The 19463-nt window shown below is 62.2% G+C and overlaps 1 protein-coding gene across 10 annotated transcripts in view; it reads left to right on the plus strand.

Annotated features, from left to right (window-relative positions):
* The window catches only part of MYT1 (myelin transcription factor 1), a 65494-nt gene that overhangs the window by 44113 nt on the left and 1918 nt on the right, over positions 1 to 19463 (plus strand). For 5 of the 10 annotated variants that reach the window (XM_007185173.2, XM_007185166.2, XM_007185171.2 and 2 more), the window contains 12 exons: positions 415 to 629; positions 2002 to 2189; positions 2718 to 2978; positions 5684 to 5838; positions 6835 to 6897; positions 7010 to 7078; positions 11416 to 11478; positions 11808 to 11891; positions 15362 to 15583; positions 16167 to 16258; positions 16823 to 16926; positions 19061 to 19204. In XM_007185173.2, the coding sequence (XP_007185235.2) occupies positions 415 to 629; positions 2002 to 2189; positions 2718 to 2978; positions 5684 to 5838; positions 6835 to 6897; positions 7010 to 7078; positions 11416 to 11478; positions 11808 to 11891; positions 15362 to 15583; positions 16167 to 16258; positions 16823 to 16926; positions 19061 to 19204 (1660 nt within the window). The remainder of the gene's footprint in view (positions 1 to 414; positions 630 to 2001; positions 2190 to 2717; positions 2979 to 5683; positions 5839 to 6834; positions 6898 to 7009; positions 7079 to 11415; positions 11479 to 11807; positions 11892 to 15361; positions 15584 to 16166; positions 16259 to 16822; positions 16927 to 19060; positions 19205 to 19463) is intronic. The other 5 variants (XM_007185168.3, XM_028167277.2, XM_007185170.2 and 2 more) reach the window with 4 other exon arrangements.

A 19463-nucleotide genomic window follows, 5' to 3' on the forward strand; every position in this document is an offset into this window, starting at 1 on the left:
ACCTCCATGTCCCCTCCAGGCACCCCAGCTCCCTCCCCTCTGGGGAATTGTAAGTTATTCCCCCACCAGAATTCTGCCTTGGCTGCCTGCCGCCCTAAGGATGCTCCTCTAGGGCTCCCTGCAAAGGGCTCAGAAACCTGCTCTCCTCATTCCCTCCTCTGTTGACGCGGTCCGCAAGGGGACATGCACTGTTTCTTCAAGGCTCCTAGCGCTTCTTCCCTGTGGCGGTTCTTCCTGCACATCGGCCCCTAGGCACCCTGCAGTGGTGGACGTGCGGGAGGGCCTGCCTGGGTCTCTGTCCGCGCCGGGGTCTGAGGCATGGCTGGGCCAGGCCGTGGCACGGGGCACTGGGCTGAGTAGCACAGAGTCCATGCGTCCTGTCTTCGTGATTCTCACCTCCGTCTCACACCCCAGGCCCATGTGCTTCGTGAAGCAGCTTGAGGTCCCTCCGTACGGAAGCCACCGGCCCAGCGTAGCCTCCACCACACCCAGGGCCAACCTGGCCAAGGAGCTGGAGAAGTTCTCCAAGGTCACCTTCGACTACGCAAGTTTTGACGCTCAGGTTTTTGGCAGGCGCGTGCTTGCCCCAAAGATTCAGACCAGCGAAACCTCACCGAAAGCCTTTAAATGTAAGTCGGGGAAAGCTGCTCCCGGAGGTGTAGCGTCTGAGGGGCAGTGGAGGAGGAACCCTCAGCAGCAGCGGGTCGGTCCTCTCCAGCCTGGGGCCCAAACCATCCCAATCCCCGCGGCGGCTTTCTCAGAGTCCGTGTCTCACCCACGTTGCTGCCCACACACTCACCATCAAACTGGACGTGTCTCCTCACTACGCGTGACACAAACCCAAGTCCATCATGCCGTGCGTGTCCGCAGACTTGACAACGTCGCTGACATGGTTCCGCCTACGAGCGTGCCCTCCCCTGGCCGTCCGTTCCCAGCCAGTTTATCCTAGCTCGAGGGGTGGGGGTCTGGGAGGGTCAGACAACCGCTGTGCCGAGCCTGGGTACCCGACAGATGCTTCCTGCGCGGGGACCATCTTGCTGGATACAACGTGCCATTTGTGATATTAGCAACAAACTTTCTGGGTGCTCGCACTGACAAAATTCATTCCGCCAAACCCTCCAGAACAAGCTTTCCTGTCTTTTTTTTGGGGGGGGAGAGGGGTCACTTATTGCACTAATTTGTGAGTTGCAAACCTAGTAGCCCTGGAAATACAAATAAAATGGAAAAGCACTCCAGTGTACGTGAGATTGGACCTGGCAGCCCCTGGTGGTTGCTGTCAGCCCCCAAAATTGCCAGTGATGAGTTTCCTACAAGTTAATAATAGAAACGCTGATCAGTACAATGGCCACCTGCAGTGCGAGCGTCTCTCCAACTTGTTGGGACTGGGGCTTCATGCCTTCCCGCGAGGTGCCCACTTACGCTGGGGCGCTGGAAATTTGCCGGCGATATCCTGACTACTCAGAAATCATACCTGAGAGTGATCTTATGGTTATAGCACAGTTACTAGAAAAGATAACATTTTATGCCTCCATGTATCATGTTTATTTGAACAATAATGTTATTCACCAAAGCTGTGGCTATTGGCGGAGGGGGCGGGGGGCGACACTGAAATCAGCCTTTTGAGATGTTGTGATAAAATTTTCCTCCTTGAATGATATTCCAGACACTCCTCCTATTTGCAGACTTTAGCCTCTCAATAAGCATTCACCGATAGACAGCTCGTTTTGTCTGAAATATCAGGGAAGCTAGAACATCTTTGGAGGCTTTGCCCTTTCTGCCCAAGTTACGGTCAAGATGGAAATGGCCTTCTCCATACCCGACAGGGGTGGGGCTGGGTGGGTGTGCAGGCGGCGGGTGGAGGGCCCAGCCCTGGGCCCACCTTCACGTCGCTGCGCCCGGTGTGCTTGCCCCCAGCCACCCCAAAGTACCCCCCACCCTGTGTCTGCGTGGCCGCCTCCCGTTCAGGTTGTATATCAGCCTGCTGTTGTTCCCTTTTTGCAGCCAAACCTTTCCCAAAGGCCTCTCCCCCCAGGCCCAGCCCCTGCACTTCGTCCTCTTCTACAGGCTTCGACTACGCCCACGACGCGGAGGCCGCACACATGGCCGCCACGGCCATCCTGAACCTCTCCACGCGCTGCTGGGAGATGCCCGAGAACCTCAGCACGAAGCCGCAGGACCTGCCCAGCAAGGTTGGTGTGTCCCCCGCCGGGAGCCCCATCTGAGGCAGAGCAGGGGGTTGGGATTTGCAGTCAGGAGCACGTGCCGCCTGCACGAAGGGGGCTCAGCAAACCCAGGGTCTGCTAGGTGATTACCACTCTTTCCTCTTCTCCCTCCTGACCGCTGACCCTGCTGGGCAGAGACATTGGGTGGGTCCCCTCCGAACTCCGTGCACTGTGCCTAAGGGGGCCCAGGTGCCTGTGCACACGTGTGCTCCCTTGTCTCGCCGAGTCTGAGGGCCCTGCACGTGTTCTGGGGCCCACACGAGCTGCCGTGTCGAGGGTCTGCTGTTACGGCGCTGGAGGCCTCGAGGGAGTGGGCAGAGTGTAGGCCACACCAGCTTCAGGACGCCTTCTTCTCACAGGCTTTTCTCTTCCTGTTCGGCTCTGCTTCCTTTGGGGGGAGACACTGTCTGGGCTTCCGGTGAGCTGAGTAATGGACCAGGAGGTGCACGTGGGAAGGGGGTGGTGTCTAACACAGACATTGCCTCGGCCCTGCAGGCCACGGACATCGAGGTGGATGAGAACGGAACCCTGGACTTGAGCATGCGCAGACACCGCAGGCGGGAGAACGCTTTCCCCGGCGGCGGCGGCGGCCCCGGCGTGGCCTCACCTGATGCCTCCCAGGGCCAGAGCGTCCCCGGCGCCCCCAGCAGCTCCGTGACCTCGGCCCCGTCCAGCCACGCCTCCCGCCAGGACGAGTGGGACCGGCCCCTGGACTACACCAAGCCCAGCCGCCAGCGAGAGGAGGAACCTGAGGAGGTGGGTCCCGGGGTCCTGGGCTGGCAGATGGTCGAGCAGGTGCTGGTGGTCGGTGTGCCTTCCCCGAGGGCGGCTGTGAACGCACTTGCGCTCCGGGCAGAGCCTCTATGCGTCCTGCCCCTTTCCACACAGGGTCCTGCACCCTTCGGGCAGCTAAGCCCACCTTCTTGGAGGGGTTTTCACCGTGGGGCCAGTCTGTGGCCTTGTCCCCTCCGAGAGAGAGGTGGCCTTCTCCCCTCGGCAGAATCAGCGGTCAGCACCAGTGCGGTTCTCCGAGAGCACGGGGAGGAGAAGGGCTTTTGTTCAGATCCCACGGGGGAGGATTTGGGAGTGGCTCCGAATTCCTCGTTTTTGTGGGCCTCCCACCAACCTGCTGGTGTCCCAGATTAGGGACACCCTGAGCTCTGGCAGCGGCCTCTCCTCACTGTCCCCAGGACACTTCAGGCGCCTGGCTCCCGGGACGGGGGCAGGAGAAAACTCCTGGACTCAGGAGGCCCTTTGGCGGCCAGTGGCCAGAGTCCCAGCACAGCTCTGCCTGGTAAGGGGCAGCAAACCAGGCTGCTGTGTAGGAGCTGTACTCCGGGGGCAGTGGAACCTTCCCTCCCAGTTACTCCACCCACCTGAGATGGGGGCCGCTGGAGGGCTTTTCCCCCCGGAGAAGAGCCTCCCGGACAGCAAAGCCCTGCTCTGAGGGCTCAGAACCAGGTGGCCTCTGCACGGTGTGGACAGGCCTGTGGGTGCCCTCCCAGCCCTCCCCTCCTTGCCAGCCCCCACTCCCAGGAGGGCAAGGGGCGCAGGTCCCTGTGGAGGGGGAGGAGGGGGTGGTGAGGGTCCCTCTCTGAGAGCCCAGCCCCTCCGCAGTCCCACCCTCAGGGCCAGCTAGGGCCCCTCTACAGGCTTCGCATGCAGCCCCACTTTACAGGGGAGCAGACTGAGCCCCAGGCCTAGGTCTTCTGGCTCAGTCACGTGGCTGCACCTCAACGTCTGGCCTCAGAAGAGGGACGCCTCTCTCGGGGGGGCCCCCAGGGGAGGGAGGCTGGCTGAGGGTGCCCACCTGGGGCTGGCAGGAGGGTTTCTCCCTGGCCGGTGGGGCCCCAGTCCGAGCCTGGTGAGGCCCTCCTGTTCCTGTTCTGGGCCACCAGTGTAGCGTCCCCACGTCTGCTGTCACCCTTATTCAGTTCCGCCCCCCCGGCCCCTGCTTTGGCTCCTTCCCTTTCCCTGCCCCTTTCTTTGACCCCCAGCTGAGGCTGGTCTCTCCGGCCACGTTGCCCCGCCCCCTTCACATGCCCTCTTCCTCATCCCCTCCCAGGACTGTCATGTCCTCTGCGGATGACCCTGGTCTCAGAGGTCCTGTGGTCCCTGCCCACAGAAGCCTGCCGCTATGCCCCATGGTCGACAGTCCACTCTCCATCAGGAAGCCTCAGCTGACCCCCAGGTCCTTCCTCTCCTCCCCTGTGCCCTGGGCACAGGTGCCCACGTCCTACTGGGTGACCCCCAGAAACACCTGGATCCGGCCTTCCCATGGCCCTGGATTCCCTGCTCAGACTCTCCTTCTAGCTCTGTCCGAGGCTCCTTGACCATCCTGGGTAGGGCTACTGCCCCACTCTTTAGCCTTACCTCACCCAACTCTGGCAGCAGCCCCCCCTCAGGTCCCGCTAACACCCCAACACCCCTGGCCCCGTGTCTAGGGGCCTCCGGGACGCCCTCCCTGCTCTGAAGCAGCCTCTACCCCTATGCTGCTGGGAGGCCCCCGTTTCTCCTGAAGGCTGGGCTTAAGTTGAGGCACTTCGTCCACCCAGCTGTGCCTTGTTCAGTGATAGTAACGGTGGCGACGGTGACAACAGCACAACGTGGTGCGATGGGCCTTTCCTCCTCCCATCCCCAGGTGTCCTGGGACGGGCTGCTATTTCCCCCAGTTTAAGAGTGTGGTGCCCAGGAGGCTGGACAGCGTGCCTGGGACACACAGCAAGTAGCAGTCCTGAGATCCGAATTGCGATCCACCACGGGGGCTGATGGTCTGCTGCAGACCGACCTGTAGGGCACTGACCTCCCTGACTCTCGTGGACTCCTTCCCTGCGCCTGGACGGAGGGACTGGCCTTGTTCACCCCTGCATCCACAGCACCCGGCCCTTGGGTGGCGACTGAACACTTCCAGGCCCCGCATTTGAGGTCAAAGTGCTTATGAAGTGCCTGCTGCCGTCAGGTCATCGTGCTGGCTGGGGGCGGTAGGGCCACATGGTCCAGAGGTCGCTGTGATGATTTGTTATCATACTTTGTACATTGTGCCGTCTCATCATCATAGCATTTCAACAAACGCTTCCTTAGTGCCACTGTCTACTGAGCGCATGCCGAGCCCCAAAGGAGCCGCACTCGGTGTACACCCTGGTGTGTAGATTGCAGCCCAGGGCGGGCAGTTGGAGGTGACCCGCCAGCCTGAGGCCGCGGAGGGCACAGAAGCGGCGGTGCTGGGCAGCGCCCGGGTCTCCTCGTTCCTGGGCAGCTCAGGAGCAGTGGCCGAGGTGAGGGAGCACCCCAGCCCCTCGGGGTGCTGTTTCCCGTGTCTTCCTCCTGCTTCCAGAAGACAGGAGACTCCGGAAAACGCCTCTGTGGACGTAGTTCTGAAAGGCCCCTCTCCCTCAGCCCCCGGGTCGGGCGCCCGGCCCCCCGCCAGCTGGTTAAAACCTCTCCCTGCTGGTTTTTTGCAGTCAGAGCCAGCAGCCCATTCTTTTGCTTCTTCTGAAGCAGATGACCAGGAAGTGTCGGAGGAGAATTTTGAGGAGCGGAAGTACCCCGGGGAGGTCACCCTGGCCAACTTTAAGCTGAAGTTTCTCTCCAAGGACATAAAGAAGGAGCTGCTCACGTAAGTCCCCACCTTGGGCGGCAGGGCCCCTCAGGGGACCGCCACGGTCTGGAAAGGAGCGCGCCTTGGTGGGAGCCCGTGACGATCGGGCTGGCCCCCGCGCAGCCCTGTGCTGACCGTCCTCCCGGCCTGGCTGCCTCGGTGGGCAGAGGCTGGGCCTCCGCTGCTAGGACCCTCCCGGGCCGGGCGGCGGGGGAAGGTGTCCTCTCGCCCCTGCACCACGCTGGCCGCTAACCCACTCCTTCAGGCTGATAAAGAGTGAGGGCAAGCCCCCGTCTGGCCCTCAGAGCAGACAGGGCTGAGGGGAGTGGACCTCTCCCGAGCGCCCGCCGCGCTCCTGGCCCTCGGCCCCCAGGCCTGAGGTGCGCTCTGCCTTGGGCTCCGTGTCCTCAGCTCCGGCAGCCGGGTCAGTTCACCCAGATGCCACCGGGGAGGGGGCAGCTACTGGTAGACATGAGCCACCCCACAGCCTTCTGGCCAGCCCCCGCTGAGAGCCACCTCCCCGAGGGGACCGTGAGGGCCTGGCCCCTGCCCCTCAGGTGATCCAGCCCCCACCGACGCTTAGAGCTTGTTCCTGGGGTTCCTCTTCCTGCCCCGAGCCCCACCGGCTGCCAGCTTCCTCCTGCCCCGCAGCTGGCTCGCCCCAGGGTGGCTCTGGTCTGGGGCCCCGTCCTCGGGGAGGGCCCTGCCACGTCAGGAAGGGGCTCCCCGCACACCCGTCCCCCAGCACGCACACGTGTGCATGCACAGCGCGTTTGCTTCGGAGGCACCCCAACCTTAAGCCGAGCTTCACGCGGGTTCCCTTTGCTTCCCGAGTTAAGCTGTGTGGGAGAGACTTGTAGTCGGAGAGGCGAGGGCCCGGCTCTGAGGGCTGGTGGGGAGGAGTCGCGGCTCAGCTCTCGGGCGGGCCCGGGCCGGAGGCAGGGGCCAGCCTGGGGGGCGGGCCTGGCGGGGGTGCGGCGCTCCCTGTCCTGACGCTCTGTTTCCTTTGTCCAGCTGCCCCACCCCCGGCTGCGACGGCAGTGGCCACGTCACTGGGAACTATGCTTCCCACCGCAGGTTCGTCCCCACTCGGGTCCGGCCCGGCCTGGGGGCCGCGCGGTGGGTCTCCCTCCTCTGCTCCGCTGCTCCCCTCTTGGCTCACCCCGATGTCCCATCTCTTCTCTTTCAGCCTCTCTGGTTGCCCTCTTGCTGACAAGAGCCTCAGAAACCTCATGGCTGCCCATTCTGCTGACCTCAAGTATGTCTGCCCTCCCGGCCTCCCGTCTCTTGGGCGGCTGCCTTGCTCTGCTCGCTCCTTCCGTGAGGCTCCGGCCGAAAGCAGCCTCCTCCAGGGCTCTGGCCCAGGCTGGCCCCGGCCAGGGGCACGGGGCCGCGGGGCCGAGAGGCAGGGCCACGGAGGGGCTGATTCTGCTTGGCTGGGCTGTCGCCACTGCTGCCTGTACCTCCCTGCTCTGAGCGCCGCTGTCTGCCTGCCGCCTTGGGCCCCGGGCCGCTACAGGCTCCCGTGCTCCCCTCTGAGGGCCGAGGGCCGGGAGGGCCAAGCAGGGGTAGGGCCTGCCTCTGGCCCGTGGTGGCCCGGCCCGTTCTCTCCCTCTCCTGAGGACCCCTGACGGGCTGTCTGGGCCTGCTTTCCTCCCGCCGTGGAGATTCGGGAGAGGTCCCGAATTGGCTTTGGCTTGTACGTCTCCCCGTGGCTCAGAGGGCTACAGGCTGTGCAGCTCTTGCTAAGCGAGCTGGAGGCTGGTGATGGCAGAGAAAACTCCGTGCTGCTCCCTCCTCATGCAACCCCTTCCAGCTGCTTCCGTCTTGGCGCCTCGTGCCCTCCCCCCGCGCCTCTCCCCCACGCTCACCCCTTCGTTCTGCTGCGCCCTCCCTCCGCCTCTGCTCCCCCTGCCCTGACGTCTGGGCAGGGCCGCCCTGTGGCACCAACCGCGCTGCTTGGTAGCCCTGCTCAAGCGAGGAGCGAGCGCCCAGAGGTTTCCCGGCTCTCAGCGTCCTCTTGGGGCTGGACCTGGGGACTGTGCCTTTGGTTTCATGCCTTCAGCTCAGCTGAGCCCTAAGCCCCACGGCGCTGGCTCTGGGTTTCCAGGCTGAACCGAGGCTGTGGAAGGAGGGCCCCCTCTTGGCCCCTCAGGTCGCCCCCTCTTCAGGGGGTTCCTCCCGCCCTGGGCCTCTGTGCTGGGGGGCCTGAATCCAGGCCGGGTTTCCCTGGCTCATCCCGATCTGGGGCCGGAGAGGACCTGGGGCTCTGGTGCCTCTAAGGAGAGGAGCCATGGCTGCCGTAGGCTTCCAGCGACCTGAGCTGACTCGGAAACGGCGCAGGAAGCTCCAGGTCTCTCGGAGTGTCCGGCCCTGCCGGCCTCATTTCTGTGGCTCTGGGGAGCCCGTCTGGTCCCAGCAGCCAGGAGAGGCGTGTCGTTGCCTCTTTTACCAGTGGGGCCTTCCGTTCCCGCAGGCCAGGCTGGGCAGGGTTCGTGACCAGAAGTGTCTTTCTGGGAACTATTGGCTTTGACACGTGCGTGTTCTGAGGCCCAGCCCATCATGGCAGATTCACACACGTGCTCACTCACCCCGCGTCCAGCTCCAGAAACGCAGTGAGACCCTCAGTCCTGTAGGCTCGAAACACTCTTCCCCATCCTCCTCTTCCCGCTTTCCTTCCTCTCTTCTTTTACCATCTTTCTCACGATCCTTTCTCCTATTATCTTTTCCAATTCGACTTGCTTTTCTAACTGATCAGTTTTCATGGTGTTCCAGTTTGAAGGCCTGCCTGAGTGGTGGTGGAATTCTAGAAGTGACCACACACCCTCAGTAGCCCTTTTCCTGCAGAGCAGTTAGTCAGGGCTCCTGGAAGGAACACGCGGACTTGGTCTGGGTCCAGAAATGTGGCCGACAGGGAGGGTCAGCGCCCTTCTAAGACTGAGAGCCTGTGAAGAACTGCAACCCAAACTTGTCTGGAAGTTAGCAATGGGGAGTCTGCCTTGTGTGAAGACAAATCGCTCCCTAACTCCCCCCGACGTGCTTCTCTCCCCCAGGGGTCCTTCCGTAGAGCCCACTCCTTGCTTCTCTCAGGCCGCGGGGTGGATGCGGCCTGGTTCCCCCATGCTCCTCTCTCCGTCCCCCGCTCGGTGGGGTTTGGCACCCTGATCAGCCTCGTGGCAGTGTCGGCTGAAGGTGACCTGTCCACGGGGGGCAAAGGCACCTGCGCCATGCCTTGCAAATGAGGCTCTTTTGGTGGCCCCCCCCATCAACACCTGGTTTGCAGTGACAGTTGCAGGCGGTGTGTTTTCTGTGTTTAATCAACTCCCAAGGGCGTCTGCTCTTCCCATCCACGTGCCCAGTGTGGTCAGGAGCCGGGGGCTCGGCTGCCTTGGGCTGCACAGCCCACCCCACGTGTGGGCGCTCAGAGTGCAGCCACGCGACCTGCAAGGGCGTGATGGGGGAGCGCGGCACAGGCTGGGGGACAGCCCCCCGCCACGCCGCCCCGGCCACGGGACAGGGCTGGGGGTGGGGTGACGTCTGGTGTGCGCCAAGCTGCATGGACCCCCCGTCTTGCCCAGACAGCGCACTCAGAACAGAAGGGGCGAGGGTTCCTGAAGCCGGCCCTGGGGTTACCCAGGGCCACAAGAGTAGCCGATGCTACGGCGCCCAGTGCAGACACCTGCTTCTCCAGCCGGGTGACGTCATCCTCGCTTGGACATGACTCTTGGGGAAAAGCCGTTACATCAGGCCGGCGAGCAGCGCGGGGCCGCCCCGCCTTCCTGGAGCAGGAGTGCCCCAACGTGCGTGTCCTCGCCGAGTCGCCTCCCCCAGACCTGAGACCCACTCACAGGCACCGCCGGAGGCTGCAGCGCGCAGGCGTGTCACCCACAGACCAGAGCTGTGCTTATGGCCACAGAGGCCTGGGACTGCTGTGGACCCGCCGTCCTGGCCACTGCCTGCAGCGCCGAGCTTGTGTGTTCCGCAGCTGCGAAGGAGCAGGAAGGAGAAGCTCTGTCCTTCCAGAGGGTGTCACAAGGCCTGGGCCTCAGCGCAGAGAGCCATGCGAGGGACACCCTGGTGCCCTCAGTGCGGCCCAGAGGGCCTTTCTGAGCAGCTGCCGCCCTGGGACCGCGGGCCACACAGAGACGCAGTGTCCGAGCGGGAGGTCCCCGCAGCTGGGGCTCATTTGAAAGGGTGACGCTTACCTGGACAGAGGTGGTGGGTGGTTTCCTTTGAAACACAAAAGCCTCTTTGCCCCAGATGTGGGGGTTGGAATGCGACCACACGTGACGGGCGGGAGGCGTCCCAGCCTCAGTGGGGCCTGAGTTACCCCAAAGCCCGACAGGAGGGAGAGTGACCCGTTGGCCGCTGCCAGGCCAGGGAGGCGCTGATGTGTGGCACTTGGGGCAGGGGTGAAGAGGGGGCCCCAAGAAAGTCCGAGGGGCCAGGAAGGAGGCTCCTGGGCATCTCGCCCCTCGTGTCGCCACGCCAGCCTGAGGTGGGCGGGCAGTGTCGCCCGCTGACGTCTGGGAGGAGGATGCAAAGGAAGGGCCTTGGACGCTGCCGGAGCCTGGGCGCAAGGGACCCCTCTGTTGATTGACGGGCCACCCGTGTCCTGCCCGGCTGGCGCTCGGCCCTGTGTCCTTCTGGGTCCACGTTTGAGCTGAGGAATGGCCTTGGCTCCACAGTTCTCTCTCCGTGTGAGGATGAAGCCAGGAATGGCAGATAAGCACCCAGTGAGTGCCGGGCTCTCCAGATGCAAGCACCAAGGTCCTGCCGGGGCCCACAGGACGAAACCACGCCCTCACGAGGGGCACGGCGCAGGCGGCAGATCCACCCCGGAGGAGGCCTCCTGAGGACCCACCTGCAGGATCGGGTGCTCTCCCCACTGACACCGGCGGGAACGGATTCATTTTTCTCCAGTGGACACGCAGGGAGAAAATAAGAAAACCCAAGCTGGTGCATCAGAGGGGAATTTTTACCTTCTACGTGATGCGTTCATCAAACCTTTTGGGTGTATGCAGCCGGGCTTTTGTGTTTTGTTCCTCCCCTCCCTCCCCTCGGCTGGTGCCAGCCACCCCTCGAAAGCCTGCGTCCGTGTGGACTCGGTGCTCACCCAGTACGACTCACGCCCCGACGTCGCCACTGCTGGGGGTGGCGCGCCTCGGGTGCTCAGTGCTGTCTGCTCGTGCTCACGACGGTGGCGGCCCTCGGTGAGAATAGGCCGTCTTCCTCCAGCAAGCTCACGGAGGAGGAACCGGTCCTAGATGTGAGCTTTGCATCCTGAGTGCTTGTTTAAAGGCCCACATGTGTTCTGGAACCTTCTAGTCCAGCCTAGTCCTCTGCAGGAGGCTGAGTCAGGAGCCCATCATCCCGCAGTGGAAACGTGCTCTCCTCTCCGCCCTCCTGGGCCCCCTTGGGGAGAGTGGGTGGCCAAGCTCTGAGGCCCGGAGGTCGTGGCAGCAGGCCGGCCGGGACACACGTGGCCGTGTGTGAGACCTTAGTGGGTGGACTTGTAGGGGGCTGAGTACAAAGGCATCTTCTGTGGCCAAGTGACTTCCGCGGCTCTGGTCCCAGCTCCGCTCTCCTCCGCAGGTGCCCCACACCCGGCTGCGACGGCTCCGGCCACATAACGGGGAACTACGCATCGCACCGGAGGTGAGCCTGCCGTGCCCCGGGTGCCAGGCCGGAGCGGGTGGGGGCGGTTTCCTCCTCAGACGAAGTTCCAGGCTCCGAGTAAGACATTAACGTTGCTGCGTCCAGAGACGGTTTCGTCCCTTTCATCGGAACCGCCAGTGTTCCCAGAGCCCGATCAGGGCGCCCTCTGACCAGAGCTGGGGGCTCACGGTGCCGCTTCCTGCGTGTGGCCCTGCTGCCGGGACCCGCCGGGGCTGCTGTCACAGAGCTTAAGGGGAGGGGTGAGGCGGGGGGTGTGAGATTTTGCTGTCCTTGGACCACGGTGGCATTGTTTCCTCTTTCAAAACCAGCTTGTCAGGCTGCCCTCGTGCCAAGAAAAGTGGAGCCAAGGCTACACCCACGAAGGATGACAAGGAAGACCCTGAGCTGATGAAGTGAGTCTAGGCCCTGCTGGCCGCTTGGCTGCTGTGCAGATTTGGGGTTTCCCTGTATTTTATAATTTTAAAAGCTCCTTCTAGATTCTGTTTGCATTAACATAGCCCATTAACAATGCCCATTTTTACAGACGTGCTCATACCGTGCACGGGGACGCCCTTGCAGGCGGGAGCCGTGTGCATTGTGTGGGGGGCACATGTGGGCGCTGGCTCCTGTCTGGGCCTCTCAGGTTTGCGGTGTTTGACGGGCCGGGAGAGGCAGAGTGCCCTGCTGCCCGCGCACCTGGGCACCTGGGCATGGACCTCAGGGCCTGGCAACCCCAGGCACTCACGGGCATTGCGGTCTGCACGGCTCCCGGCCTGGTGGGAAAGGTCAGCTGCAAGAGTCAAGGGGGAGAGAGCGGCTGGAAAGACAGCAAGGCTTTGGGTCACGCGTGCGCGCGCCCACACCTCTGGAGGGAGCTGACGTGCAGTGAGGGGGCCTGGGAGGGTCACCTTGAACTGGGACCTCAACAGACCTGTGGGGAGGAGAGAGGACATCCTGGGCCTTAAGTGACTGGAGTGCCTGAAACCCTCTACTGACCTTCTCACTGGGGGAGCCTGACATGTCATGAACCCTGACCCAGACCCCGACTCGCCTGGTGGGGGCTGGTATCGCTGAAAACTGATCCTTCCAGGAGGGACCCCCCGAGCTCCCCACTTGCAGGTGGGGGTAGGGCTGTGCCACAGGTGCAAACAGGGTGACCCACCACCCAATTTGCCCAGGACTTTCAGAGCTGACACCGGGTAGAGCAGGCAGTGGGTGCCCCCAGGCGGGTGAGGACTGGAAGAGAATGGGTCTGGCTGCCTGGTGGCCCAGGAACTCGGGGGGCTCAGCTGGGGCAGGGCACGCAGTTCCACGGGAAGCAGGTCTGCCCTGGGCCCAGGAACTCGGGGGGCTTGGCTGGGGCAGGGCACGCAGTTCCATGGGAAGCAGGTCTGCCCTGGGCCCAGGAACTCGGGGGGCTTGGCTGGGGCAGGGCACGCAGTTCCACGGGAAGCAGGTCTGCCCTGGGCCCAGGAACTCGGGGGGCTTGGCTGGGGCAGGGCACGCAGTTCCACGGGAAGCAGGTCTGCCCTGGGCCCAGGAACTCGGGGGGCTTGGCTGGGGCAGGGCACGCAGTTCCACGGGAAGCAGGTCTGCCCTGACTGTGTTCCCTGTGGACCAGGAACAGCTGGACACTCACCTCTGTAGAGGGGATCAAGCTGGCCCGAGGTTCCGTTGCTCCTCCTGGGAGCTCATCCCAGCTGCGCCCAAACATCTGCTTGGCCACAGAGGAGGGGCCTAATTGACCAGCATTATGCCCTTCAAAGGGGACAGCCCCACCGGCTGTTTGCTGTAATAAGGCAGTGGCTTGTTTATTTAATTTATACAGTAAAACTGTAATGAATGCTAAATCAAAAATGCAAAATACATGGTTGTTGGTATTGTGAATGCTGCCTACTAAATGAGAGGGTGGACAAAGAATATTTTTTCTTCTGAGAACCTAGGAATTTGCCTGTGATCATACAGACGCGTTGCTGTGATGGGTTTAGCCAGGGTCCTGCTGGTAGGGATGAGCAGTGAATTGTGCTGCACTTGCAAATGATTAAAGTCAAGATCAGCGTTTTTCAAGTTAACGGGGAAGAATGGTTTTCCTCTTCCTGATGTGCTGTCAACTTTGCTTTAAAAACAAACAACAAGATTTCGCAGCCAAGTGGAGAATGTGACTTGCAGAAACAGTTCAGCATTTACAGGATGGATGAAGTTTCTAATGGCTCCGTGGCAAGGAGAGGGGGCCGCCCACTTAGCACCTCCGTTTTATAGGGTCTCCTCCCTAGCCATAGACTAACCGTATTTATAACTGACGAGCATCTTAGACGAGGGCAGGTGGCCGCAGAAACCTCCATCGGTGCGCCAGGCCCTGCTGCGTGGCGTGACTTGGTCGGCAGGCACTGGCGCGGCTGCGGAGGGACCCGTAGAGGAAGAGCTCCCTCTTGGGCGTCTCGTGTCTGCAGCGTTTGAGTCGGTCAGCACGTTGCAGTAAATCCCTTTGGCCACGACTGAATGACTGACCTAGACAGTCTGTGGAGGTGGCGGGTGGGATGTCTTGGGAGACTGGGATTGACACATACGCGCTAATACGTGTAAAATAGGTAACTAACGGGAACCTGCTCTATAGCACAGGGAACTCCACTTCGCTCGCCGTACAGTAGAAACTAACACAACATTGTAAAACAGCTGTACCCCAATAAAAAAAAAGAAGGAAAGTCTATGGAGGTTCCAGCGTGGCGGGTCGGGAGCTGCATATCCATCGCCCGTGGAGAGGCCTCGGCTGCCCCCGGCCGCCCTGGCACCTGACCGAAGAGATGTACCTCTGGCCGGGGGCCCCTGGGTTTGCCACACGTCTTAACGCGAGGTCACCTGACAGCTCTGAAGACTTGGACTGGGGTGTGGAGGGAAAGACCAGCAGTGTTATTGTTGACGTATCTGAAGCACTCACCATGAAGGCAATTCCGGGAAACGCCAGCAGTCCCTCCTGAGGAGAAGGCAAGGGTTTTGCAAAGAGAGGGGGGATAAAGCGCTTAGATTCAACTGTGTGTGGTGACTTGAAGAGCTGCCTCTCACTTGGCCTTTTGATCTTGTAACGTCAGGTACCTCACAGGTACCTCAGAGGGCCGGGCCCAGTGGTCCCCCTGGGACCCCACAGTTGGGAGTGGGCATAGAAGGGAACCTCCCCAAGTCCCCTGCAGGGGCCCCTGGCCGTGACTCCGCTCTGGATCGGCGGCGGAGGTGACCTTGGGCCGGCTCGGTGGACAGCCCACATTAGGGCCCACGTGGCTGGGATGAGTAAGAAAGGAGTGAGAGCCGAGACAGGGGACGTGTGAGGATGGGCCCGGCTGAGGAAGCCGCCTGTGAGATGAGTGCGAGTGTGCGGGCCACGAGGCAGCACGCTGTCCCCCAGCCCTGCCACCTGCCAGGGGCTTCCTGCCTCTGACCTGTCTGCACCCCAGCGAGCTCTCTGTGAACTGGGTCCTCTGTGCTTGCTGGGTCTGTGGCACGTAGAAAGCGGTGACAAACGGCTAGTGCTCAGGGCAGGCTCCCAGCAAGTGGCCTCTGGGGTGATACAGAAATGATGCTGGCCACAAGGTCCAGCTGTGGACCCGGAGGCCACCAAGAGCCAGCCCCAGGCCCCAGGGGTCACTGCTGCTGAGGGACGGGGTGAGAAGGTGGCTGCTGACCCCCCCGCTGTGCAGGGGGTGCGAGGCCAAGGCTGGAGGGGGAACACGAGCCCTACGCTGGGGAGGCCCAGGTCCTTCTGTGCTTTCTGTCCTTCTCTTGCTCCAAGGCCTGGAGTCCATCCAGGACACCCCGGCGTGTCTTAGGGTCTGGCCTGGGGGGTCTCTGGGCTCCGGCGCCTGGGGCTCACCTCTGACCTCTTTGTGCCCAGGTGCCCAGTTCCAGGCTGCGTGGGGCTTGGTCACATCAGCGGCAAATACGCCTCTCACAGAAGTGCGTCGGGCTGCCCTCTGGCCGCCCGAAGGCAGAAAGAGGGCTCCCTCAATGGCTCATCCGCCTCCTGGAAGCCCCTGAAGAACGAGGGGCCCACCTGCCCCACCCCAGGCTGCGACGGCTCCGGCCACGCCAACGGGAGCTTCCTCACCCACAGGAGGTGACTGTCCCAGCCTCCCTGCCCCTCCGTCACCCAGGAGGGCCCCAGCTGCGGGGCTGTGGGCGAGGCTCCCGGGGAGGGCCAGGCCGGGCTCAGGTGTACATGGTAGTTTCTCGAGGAAAAAGACAGACCCAAACTGGTAGCCCATTCATTCCACAAGCCATTACTGGAAGTCCATCAAATATCAGTCTCTGGAGATAGGTGGTCTCTGGAGAACGAGAGGACAACCAGCCCTCCCTGCAAACCAGCACATAAGTTAAATACCTAGTTTGGTGAAGGATGGTACACACTGGGGGGAGATAGCAGCAGGGAGGGGGTAGGAAGTCCTGGTGGTGTGGCGCTTGTCCCGAGCCGTCCGAGGGACAAGACTTCAGGGCAGTGGCTTGAGCTGGGAATGGCCTGGGCTGCTGAGGATTGAGGGAGCCTGGAGGCTGGAGTCGGGAGCGAGGGGCACCGGGGATGAGCGACAACACTCCAAACAGGATCCCACCAGGCCGCCAGCTCTCACTGTGACATGTGACCTCAGACTGGCCCGTGGTGCGTGAGCTTGGACTGGCTTTTCATGTGTGACCTTTGCTTCCAGCTTGTCTGGCTGTCCCAGAGCGACCTTTGCTGGAAAGAAGGGAAAAGTCTCAGGGGATGAGCTTCTTGGCACGAAATTCAAGACGAGTGATGGTAAGGCTGCCCTCCTGCAACCCCTGCATGTGGCCTTTGCAGCCAGAGTGGGCGGGTGGCACTGGCGAGAAGTGGGTTGGGAAGCAAAGCCGCCCTGGAGTGAGTCGCGGTGGGGACCGAGCTCTTGAGCTGAGCCGCTGGTCCTCCTGACCTCGGCTCAGAGCCTCTGGCTGCCCTGTGCCCTCGCGTGGCCATTACGGCTCTAACCTGGGGGTTGGTGAGTCCTGCTGGCAGCGATGGAAGCCATAGTGTGGCCCTGTGAACTCACTCAGGCTCAATGAAGAGGGAAGCTGAGGAAATCAGCACCATCTGGAAAAACTTCCATTTTTATCTCAGCAATTAACACCTTGCCAAGAGGCGTCTATTTCCCCACAAAGACCCAGGGCCAGGAGGCAAACAGCTGACACACGTCTACTAGTCCTGAAGGCCACCTTTCCCAGCCTGAGATGTGGGCCATGAGCCAGGGCTTCTGCTTGGGAAGGGGGTCCCTGGGTCCGTCTAGAAATCAGGCCTCGGCTGACCCCCGCTTGCGGGAGCCGCGACTGAGGTTTCTCTCCGGGGCAGTGCTGGACAACGACGAGGAGATCAAGCAGCTGAACCAGGAGATTCGCGACCTGAACGAGTCCAACTCCGAGATGGAGGCCGCCATGGTGCAGCTGCAGTCCCAGGTGGGTGGTGCTGCCTCCCTGCCCCGCCCCCCCGCCCCGCCCCCCCACCCCGAGGATGTCCGTCCCATCCTCGGCCTCCTCTTCTGGGCAGTGTGAGGGGAGCCCAGCCCCTCGTCACGGTTCTGCTCCGCGCGTGCTCCGCCCAGCAGTGTCAGGGGTCCTGAGGTGCCGGCGGCTGTCGGTCCCGTCGGTCAGTAGGAGCAGGACCGCAGTGTGGGTCCTCAGAGCCCGGCTGGAGCTGGGTTCCAGCCCAGCACTGCCACAGCCCGGCTCAGTGACCTTGTGAACCTCTTGTCTGATCCGTACCCTGATGTCCTCCCAGGTAGAGTGGAGATAATAAGAGAATCTACTGCATTCATTTGTTGTAAGGTGAATGCACTTCTACGAGGAAAGCGATTAGCACAGTGTCTGACCCAGAAAGAACTGCTGTGCTGAGGGGCAGGGCTACACCTCACTTTAGGTGTCTGCACCCTCTCTCTCCGATTTCCCCAAAACGAACATTTGCAACCAGCAGAAAAAGAACAAAAACCCACAAAGAGCGGTGATGGTCTATTTTGAAAAGAAGACCATGCCCTCCCCTTGGCTGCTGAGTGGGGGCCGGAGCGGAGCTAGGGGCACAGAAGGGGAGGCCGCACACAGCCATGTCCCCAAGGACGAGGAGGTGACCTGGCCCTGCGGAACTGGAGGGCAGAGGGGATGGGTGGGAAGTGTGAGATGTTGGAGTCCACGTGACCTGTGCCGCCCCTCCTTCCCCTGGCAGACGGGCTTTTACGCTGACCTCCTGTTACCCAGAAGCTGGTGTAAAAATAGCATCAGCTCATGAGGATCAGGAGGGATTTTTGTCCTGCTGTGCAGCATCTTCTCCACGTTCACGGGCAGTGGAAGCAGAGAAGGGGTGCAGGGGCTGTCTCTGGGGACCGAGACACCCCACTGGGTGGCTGTTCCCCCCATACCTCCCTGCTCCTTTCCTTCTCAAATTCCAAGGGATCTCCCAGTGTCAACACCCTTGGGAAGCACCTCTGATTTCTCTTTATTTGCCAATGCCCACCTATTTATAGACAGATTATTCACTAGCGTCCTTTTGGAAGGACTTGGAGTCCCCTTTCCCGTCCAGGGAGTTTTGCGTTGTGTGCTCCGCAGGAGGGCTCAGGCAGAGGAGGCAGGCTCCAGAGCTCTACACAAAACTTTTAAAGCCAAAGGCTTGCCACTAGGTGCTGAGAGAGTGACGCTCTTCAGCCGCAGGGCACAGAACCACGGCCTCCTAAGAGGCGGCCCACCGTCTTGCACCTGAGCGATGGCTCGGTGTGTCATACACGCTGCGCGAGCTTGCCTCTGCCCTGAGGCTCCTTTCAGATGCAGTGAGGCCGGGGGCTGCCCTCCCAAGCGTGCCTCCTCTGGGCCCGGCCCCGGGGTGGGCTTCTCGGCCCCTTCCCCACAGGGTGGTGACCCTCTGCACAGGGTTCTGCTCACCCTGAGACTCACGTGGTGCCTGTGGCACCTAGAGCAGGCGAGACTGCCCGTGGCCATCAGCCCTGTCATCACCGTCCTCTGCTGTCCACGTGCAACCCTTAGAGCCCCCGGGAGAACTTCCAGCCTCCCTCCTGGTGCCCTGCTGGGTCCAGAGGAGGAGAAGTGTTTGTGCCAGAAACCCCAGGATGCTCTCTGGTGTGCTGGAGGGATCATCGGCTGGTTCCACTCAGCCGTGAGTTGCAGAGAGCTGCAGCGGCCTGCTTTGCTTGCCTTCACAGCTTTAATAAGGCACTTGGCTGGTCCTTCTGGTGGGGGAAACCCAAAGGCAGGCGGACTTCCCACAAGGTGTGTACAGTGTCCCTGCCAGAGAGGAAGAACAGGAAGCTAGTAGCAGGCTGGGACTGGAGCCCAGGTGCCTCAGTCTGTGCTCCTCTCCACCCCGTAGGACAGATGGGGCACGTAAAGCCGCGGCACCCCCGCCCTGGCTCGGTCACTGCATCCCCTCCTCCGCCCAGGGACCGGGGTGCTGCCAGCCCTCACTTGTGGCAGGGCCCCTGCCTCTTCGCCCTCTCGCAGAGGGACGTGTGGCGTGGCCCGGCGGGCCTGCCCCGCGTGCTCCCCGGGGGATGCGTCAGAAGGCAGCCCCCGTCTCTGTCTGGCGCAGATCTCGTCCATGGAGAAGAGCCTGAAGAACATCGAGCAGGAGAACAAGCTCATAGAGGAGCAGAACGAGGCCCTGTTTCTGGAGCTGTCCGGCCTGAGCCAAGCCCTCATCCAAAGTCTTGCCAACATCCGCCTTCCGCACATGGTAAGTAGCGGCCCTGCGGCCGCCACAGCTGAGCTGGCAGCCACGTCCTGGGGCTCTTGGGAGGGCGGGCACCCCTCTGCCTCTGGGGCCTTGCTGGAAGGGCCCCGACCTGGGGGTTCTGCCTGGGCAGACCGCTGGCCACGGTGGCTGTAGCGTCCCGAGCAGCCCGTGCCGTGGTTGTCTCAGCCCGAGTGCTGCCCGTGGTGGGTCCGTGGGCTTGTCTCTGGTGGCGTGGGCATGTGGGTCCGAGACTTCCCCC

Source organism: Balaenoptera acutorostrata, chromosome 15 (assembly GCF_949987535.1).
Source record: "Balaenoptera acutorostrata chromosome 15, mBalAcu1.1, whole genome shotgun sequence".
NCBI lineage: Eukaryota > Metazoa > Chordata > Mammalia > Artiodactyla > Balaenopteridae > Balaenoptera > Balaenoptera acutorostrata.